General features: G+C 32.4%; 1 protein-coding gene across 1 annotated transcript; it reads right to left on the bottom strand.

Annotated features, from left to right (window-relative positions):
• Window positions 1-1686: 1686 nt before the first annotated feature.
• Window positions 1687-6970, bottom strand: LOC105798928 (lysine-specific demethylase JMJ26). Its single transcript, XM_012629187.2, has 13 exons — window positions 6829-6970; window positions 5552-6137; window positions 5353-5462; window positions 5167-5266; window positions 4811-4943; window positions 4662-4725; window positions 3858-4554; window positions 3420-3749; window positions 2833-3177; window positions 2432-2504; window positions 2262-2347; window positions 2060-2179; window positions 1687-1984 (listed from the first exon to the last, which is right to left on the bottom strand). The coding sequence occupies exons 2-13, from the start codon at window positions 6095-6097 to the stop codon at window positions 1910-1912; spliced, it is 2679 nt and encodes an 892-aa protein (XP_012484641.1). The 5' UTR covers window positions 6098-6137; window positions 6829-6970; the 3' UTR covers window positions 1687-1909.
• Between the last annotated feature and the right edge of the window lie 734 nt (window positions 6971-7704).

Genomic DNA, 7704 nt, shown 5'->3' with positions numbered 1-7704 from the left:
GAGTGGTATTTTGTACCGACTCAACATCAGCTAACTCAGTGAATAACTCAATTGGTTCAACATTACCAAGCCAGCAATACAGTGCTATCATAGTCTCCACATCATCATCCTCTACAAGTTGCATCGCCCTGTGTCCGAATTTGACGAAACTGAAAATTTGTAAAATAGTTTGGACATCCTCCTTCCACAACACCAAGCGATTTTCGCACTAATCTTTTGTTTGATTTTATCAAGTTTTATACTCTTGTTAAACATCATTCTTATTTGATGGCGCAATTCAAATCTACAACCAACTTCGGTTTGAAAAATTACCCCATCGAAATGGACATATACGAAAAATTAGTTCATCTTCAATATTAAATCTATAAAATAAATTAAAAATAATATATATATTAGTTGCTATTAAAACCATTCATACCATTTTAAAGAATTTAAAAACTTTTATCAAATAATATAACTTACATCTCATACTAAAAATTAATTATCAATATATAGTCAAATAATTACATAATTATCAACTAACTTATAAACTCAAACTTGATTTTGAAATGAAAAAAAATATTCTTGATCTTCAATCTTGATTGCTAATAACTGTAAGGACCCAAGTTTGAGACTTTTCTCACTATTTCAAACTTAAGATTTCTACCGTTTAACTTTAACAAATCAAGTTTTTCTCTCTCGATTTGTTTTGAACTGATAAATAATAAAATATTTTTTGGGGGGTTGGGTAGGGGGTTAAATAGAGTTCTAGAGCTGTTAAACTGTCAGGCGGCACCACCTTAAAAAAAAATTTCTTACACGTACGGTATTTATCCAGTGTTTAAAGAAAATACTCTTATTTTTTTGTGTTACCTGACAAAGTGACGGCACCACTTAAAAAAGTACTTTTTATTCACCTAGAATGATTGGGTGATGATGGTGTGTATTTTGGACTGCTGTCGCTTGACACATTAACAACATCCGTTTTTACAATAGAAAACATACCATTCTCATAAATACTTTTATTACGCCCTATTTTTGTAATTAATTTTTTGCATTATCTAGATAAAAAAACCCAATATTTTTGCTTTATGTTTTAGTTATTTTTTTTACTTACAGAGTTTAAAAATTTTATTGATATTGTAACAAATGTCTTCTTTTTATGTTTTAGTATTTTTCTTTTAGAAAATTTTTACATGTTGATAGTTGTATTTATATTTTGCATAATTTGTTATTATAGTTTATTTTGAGTAACTTTTTATTTAAAGTGATGCGTTGAAATTCATTACAATTTTATTCATGATGTCAATTCATAATATTTATTTTTATTTGTTCATAGTACTATAAATTTTATATATTCTTCACGTTAATAATTCATTTATATAGATATTAACACATGTATTAATATTGTATTCACATCATTTTATTGTTTAATAATTTGATATAGAGATTTAGTTTTAACTTTAAATTCATTTTCTTAAAACTAATAAACATGGCTTATAAGTTATATGAATATGACTAATACAGTATTATATACAAAACTTTAATCTAATTTTTTGGGATCGTAGAGTCATTTTAATATTAAACAAAGCATAAATTATTTGCTTGCTATTGTTAATTTCTTTGGCTCATAATTTCGTTTACCAGTCTTTGGAATTGCAGGGGAAGAGATGCAATGTAAATAAATAGCAGAAACAAGGATGAAAATTGAGAATGGGAAAACTTATCTATCGATTAGAATGGCCAAAAAAAATTAACAGAGGCTGCCTCGAGGCCCTGAATGTGCAAAAAGTTAAAATTTCAGGGGCCACAATATAGAACTTAACCCGTTATGCATGAATTTACAGTAAGCTATATGTTCATTGCTGGATCAACAGAAAGGAAACGCCGGTTCCAATGGTTACATATGGAGAAGCTTGCAAAGAGGGGCTCAATTTGGGGTTGATATTAGATCTGATAACTCTCGAATTGCCCGTTCTACTCCATAAATTATCATTTTGTTGATCTGTTTGAGAGCAAGTGAAATAAGTAAAAATCAAAGACAACAAAAGTGTCAGAATCTAGATGAAAGGATATAAACCTCGAGTTTGTCTTCTCTGGCTCTATGGTTCTTTGGTAGTTGGCGGAACTCCTCAGTTAATCGGAGGCATTCCTTGATACTCTGGGGAGATACAAAGTCCACAGCGACTTTGGTGCATGACTGCAGAAACAGAGACAATGAGAGCATGAGAGACAGAAAATGAAATTGTACAAAGAATGAGGATTGATGTATTGATCAATACCTTCAGATTCCTAACTTGGTGCGGACATCCAGCAGGAATAAAAACTGCCTCTCCAAGGTTTTGTTCGAATGTCCATGGCTCAACTCCTAGATAGCACAAATACTCGCATAAGGAATCCAGTACCGAGTAACTGTCTAAACTGAACATCAAAGTGTATTTGTTGTACTAACCAAATTCTTCCTTCAATTTCCTTTTGTGCTCCATGGTGAGGTAAAACGATTGGTCATGAATTGGATGGATTACCTAAGCATAAATGCAACCAACAAGAATGTAAGCAAATGTAACTTAAAAGTGTTTCTTTCAATGTGCTTTGGTAAGAAAAAAGTGAGAACCAAATAAGAGATTCATTTATAAAAAGGAGAGAAAATGTAAGTCTTTCATTTTTTAATTCCATCAAGCAATGGACGGTAATAAATTAATTTCTTTATATTTTTCCAGCATTCCTATCAAGTGCACCAATGGGAAGAAGTGTTTTGTTTTAATCCTTTTTACTTTCCTCTTCAATTTTCTTTTCACTCTAACGAGCAAAGATAAGCTCAACTGCTAACTAAATTCAATTCTTATAGATTACCCTTTCAACTGGGGAGCAATAGATATGCCTGAATTCTTTAGAATGCTTTCTAAGATAAGCTTCCAGTTTAGGAACATCCTCCCTTCTGAAAATGTCCCAAAGCGCACCACCTGTGTTCTTTGAGTGGCCTGAATTTCTAGCTCCGACGTCATCTATGTTATTATCCGAGTACTGATTCTGATCTGTGATTCCTTTTCTGCCTTCATTAATTGGATGCTTGTCTTCTCTATCTCTCTCTAACTTTTCCTTTGCATCCTGTGCCTTGTGTTTCATTTTCAATTTTTCTATTGCAGCAAGCTGCTCCTCACCTAAGGCTACATCTGCAGTATGTGTCAAAATATTTACCTACACCAATTAATAACAAAAAACAAAAAGGTCAGAAGATATTATAACAAGTACCCAAATGAGGTAGAAAACAAAGAATTCCATATCTGAACACTAGGCTCTCTTATAATGACTTCTTGATGGATTAAAAGCTAGACAATATATTTTGATATTCTTATGATAGATGTGTAAATATAATGTGCAGGATAAACAAAATATAGTGAATAGTTGGCTACTATTTCTTTTGGCTAATTAAGGCATACCGCATCCGACAGGTCATAGTGAAGCTTGGTGACTGAGTCCCCTCTTCCAAGCTCCTGTGAAATCCCATAAGCAATGTATGTTTTTGGGCCCAAGTCTGGTTTCAGGACACCAGGTGGCAACTTGACAGCAAGGTTAAGGATACCGGACCTAGGATCAGTGTATTCTTGAAATGGCAATATCCTTATAAACTCATCATAATGCCGAGGCAAAAGATCCTCAAAGTTATTAGACGGCGGCCAATCCTTTAACTTTAGCATCTCTGGCCAGAAGTTATGATAACTTCTTCCTTCCATATAGCCTTTGAAAAATTGGTAAGTATTAATCCCCACCTGAATATATTGCAAAATCAGACTTCAAACATAATGCACCCGTGAAAAGAATGCATGAGAAAGAAAAAGAAAGTGGCTTAAAAGCTAAAAGGAGAGAACAGAACTAACCTCACAGCAGGCTAGACAATCAATAGCCCTAACTTCAGACATCTCCAAACTTGTATGTAAATCCTCTGTTTCGCATAAAGCTCGCCACATTACCATTGGTTCCCAACTTAAACCAGTTGAATTTGCAAGAGCATTGCGAACAATAACTGGTTCACCTTTAGCCCATTTCATTTGAAAGTGAGAAAGGTCTTCCTTTTGAATGTCATATGAAGTTGGGGAATGTAAGCAATTGTCATTGGTTCCTTCTCTAGAAACCCTGTGATGTAATGTATCTCTGCCTGTTACAGCACATTTATGCTTCAATATTCCTTGTCTAATTCTGCAGGCGCGCAACATTTCCCCAGCCTTTGCCGCCAAATCCGAAATCCATCCAACTGGAAAGATGCATTTTAGCTCCAATCTGCAATCACCACAACCATTCATTTCCCTGGGGGGACAAGTAACACTTCCATCATTATTGGCTTTCCATTGAATTGATTGCTTAGTTCGATCCTTTGCTGTTTCATTTAGATAAGATCCTGGTAAAGGGTCGCCAGCATGAACATAATCGTAACCTCTGTTCCTGTATTCATATGCAACTTCATCACAGCTAGAAAGCCTTCCCTCCCGAATTTCTTGACAACAATGAAGACAAAGTTCATATGCACAATTTGGGCAGCTACGATGAAGGTCAAAGATGGAAGTTGCACAGTGGTTACTGTTCCAATGAGATGAAAAAGTGGAGGTGAAGATAAATTGAGAACTAGTGAACAATAGTATAATGACAAGATAAATTGTATGCTTATAGAAAGAGAAATGCTTTACCAATAGATACGCTCATCACTATAACAAAGAGTCTGTGGTATGTCAACTGCAGAAGGCAGCAACTCTAAACAGAGAACCTTTTGTAAGAACCAGAGAGAACTTGCGGCCGAAGTTTGGTAAAAAAAATAAAAGAAAAGAAGAGCTCAAACCTTGAATTTCTGCCTCAATTTCTATCTCCTGCTTTTGCATTTTGCATATTTGTTTCAGGAAGGGAAGCATTGACTCAATCAAGTATTTTAGATGCTTAATCTTTTCCTGATATGTGATGTCCCTCTTTGATGTCTGTGGATTAAGCAGAATGAAAATTATTATGTGACAATTTCATTGGAATATTCATGGCCCTGTACTGATGAAATAAGTAATCAACCTCACAAGCAAAAACATTAGATTTCACTCAAAGCACCACCATGGTAAAATCTGTTACTAAATAGACAGTTTTTCCAATAGAATAAATCTGAGGCCATTATATGATTTAGTCATAGTTTATTTAAAGAGAAAAGTAGACCTTAATTAATCCACTTGAGTGCAAACAGATGCTGCAGTTGCAATTCCTACAACAAAACGGGCACTGCTTTGCTATTTCTTCTTTTGGTATATTGGGATACCTAATGCACCACAACAGTAACAATAAATGAGAAACAAAGAGTATTAGAAATAAAAAAATCTAAGCCTATTAGGTTGAGCATGTTACCATTGTCTGATGCAATTGATGCAATACACTTTCTCTTTACATTTCATGCATGGAACAATGGTCCTTTCTTCAGTCATACACTGGTGACACTTCACATATTTTCTTTTGTCCTGTTTAAAGCAAGATTTCTCATAATTGTAGTCAGGAAAATGAATATCAAATTGAATAATCTTTATCGGACTAAAAAGAAATAAAATACCTTCACTTTGTTCTTTTTGCATCTGTCAGTGCTGCTAAAGTCACTTTCCAAATGTGAAACTGGAGAGCCTGAAGATGATGATGAGGAGAAAGATGAAGAATCAGACAATGAAGTAACTATATGATCAGAAAGCTTCCTTGTAATCTCCTTAGGCCTTCTTTCAACCATCACACTCTCAAAATTTCGGCTTTTGCGCCGGTCTTTCATGTTCATAAACACAATAGCTTCCTCCTCCCATTCATCCAATTCTTCTTCATCCAGTGTAGCTGTCTTGGCTATTCCATTACAATGTCTCTTAGCCTGGGGAATTTTCTCATCCTCTAAGAATTCAAAATCCTTATTTAGCTTTTGTCTATTTGACGGATTCTTTTTCCTTGCTAACAATTGCTTCGCATTGCCCTTTTTTTCAGATTTGGCCCTTTTATTTCCACAATGCACTGTCATGGGAATTCTTTTCTTTGTTGCAGGCCATGAATTTAAGGTTATCTGCTTACTTTGACCAGTATTACAGTTCAGTCGTTCTCGCTTTGCAATCATCGACTCCATTGAGAAAGAATATAATTTATCAGAACCTGCAAAGACCTCACTATATAGCAAAAAAATGGTGATCAAACTTTAAAGACTTGGCATCCCTGTTTATATAACAGAAATCACAAAAAGAAGAAGAAGATGAAAAGAGCCTAATTTCAAGCAAACAGCATAAGTTTTGTATATCTAATTATAAAAAAGAAAAAAACTCCAAGCATTATATCTCTTATATGTCGGTAAATTAAATGTATTAAAGAAAAAAATCAGCTCAAATTAATAACAATAAATCGCAGGATAAGAATTTACGATCTATTGAAATAAAACAAATCCAGATATTGGAACCTGCAGCGTTGACTCAGGTCAAGTCAACTGAATTTTAGGATGAATTTTTCATCTAAACGCAGAAAAATAACACGAAACCTAACATCAACAAAATCACAACGAATAATATTGAAACGCAAGTAATTCGCAAAGTAATTACAACAAATTCATCGATAAAACTTCATGATCCATTGAAATATAAAACCGATGCAGATATTAGAACCAGCAGCATTGGCTCAGATAAAGTCAACTGAATTTTAAGATTAATTTTCATCTAAATACAGAAAAAAATGAAAAAAATCAAGAAAAAAATCACCGCGAACATTCTTGAATCGCAAGGAAAAGAAACAGAGATATTGTTTTGAACGAAATTAAACGTAAAATATGAATCAAAGAGTGAGATGAAGAAGAAGAAGACTTAGACTTACCTGATTGAAATATGGTGGATTCAAAGAGTCGAATCAATTAAATGTATTATATAATTAGCCCAAAAATCTCTTTCAAAGATCGTTGATCCAAATTTTCTTTAAATTTTTATATATAAGGATAACAGAGAATGAGAAAATCAGCGTATTCCAAAACTGCGTTTTGTTTATATATACACGAAAAGCGTGGGGCCAGATAGATATATATATATATATATTTTTTTTTTATAGTTTATATTTATACAATTACTATTACTCTTATCTCCTCCGAGCGCTTGGGGAAAATAATGTATTTTAATGTGCTCGAAATAACATTTTCTTTAACCAACCTCCTTTAGAACCACATAATATTTTTAAATAGAAAATTTTCTTCTAAATATATTTTATTTAATCTATAATAATTTAAATAACCATAACTTAATATTAATATATTTTTAAAATTTTTATTTAATATTAAATATTACTTATTTATTTTAAGATATTTAAATATTTTATTTATTCTAATGTATCTTTTCATTTTATTTTTTACTTTTTTAATATATGACAGTTGGTAAGAATATACGTCTCCAAACCTTCCTGTCATTTTTTTTATATATTACATTTAACAATGTATAGAATAATAATTCACAAATAAAATGTTTAAAATGCTTAAAATTAAATCAGAAGAATTTTATTATTTAAAGTTAAAAGAGATAATTTTAAAATCGATTTTGAGCACATGATCGAGATCTTATTGTTAAATATTATTTGATTCTATATAAAATTTATTCACTATCAATCTAATAAAATATCATACTTATAACATAAAATTATTTCTAAATGTGAGTCAAATAATAATTAGATTAATATAAGAGCAATCGTTGGAAAAGTAATGCCTAC

The sequence above is a fragment of the Gossypium raimondii genome, chromosome 9 (assembly GCF_025698545.1).
Source record: "Gossypium raimondii isolate GPD5lz chromosome 9, ASM2569854v1, whole genome shotgun sequence".
NCBI lineage: Eukaryota > Viridiplantae > Streptophyta > Magnoliopsida > Malvales > Malvaceae > Gossypium > Gossypium raimondii.
This window is presented reverse-complemented; position numbering and strand designations above follow the sequence as displayed.

Bases quoted from the DNA above. Each gene is read 5' to 3' on its own strand.
- LOC105798928 (XM_012629187.2), bottom strand. From the start codon at position 6,097: ATGGAGTCGATGATTGCAAAGCGAGAACGACTGAACTGTAATACTGGT. The intron at 2,180-2,261 runs GTATTGATCAAT...CTGTTTCTGCAG, and splicing joins ACCAAGTTAGGAATCTGAAG to TCATGCACCAAAGTCGCTGT. The intron at 1,985-2,059 runs GTTTATATCCTT...GCTCTCAAACAG, and splicing joins CCAGAGAAGACAAACTCGAG to ATCAACAAAATGATAATTTA.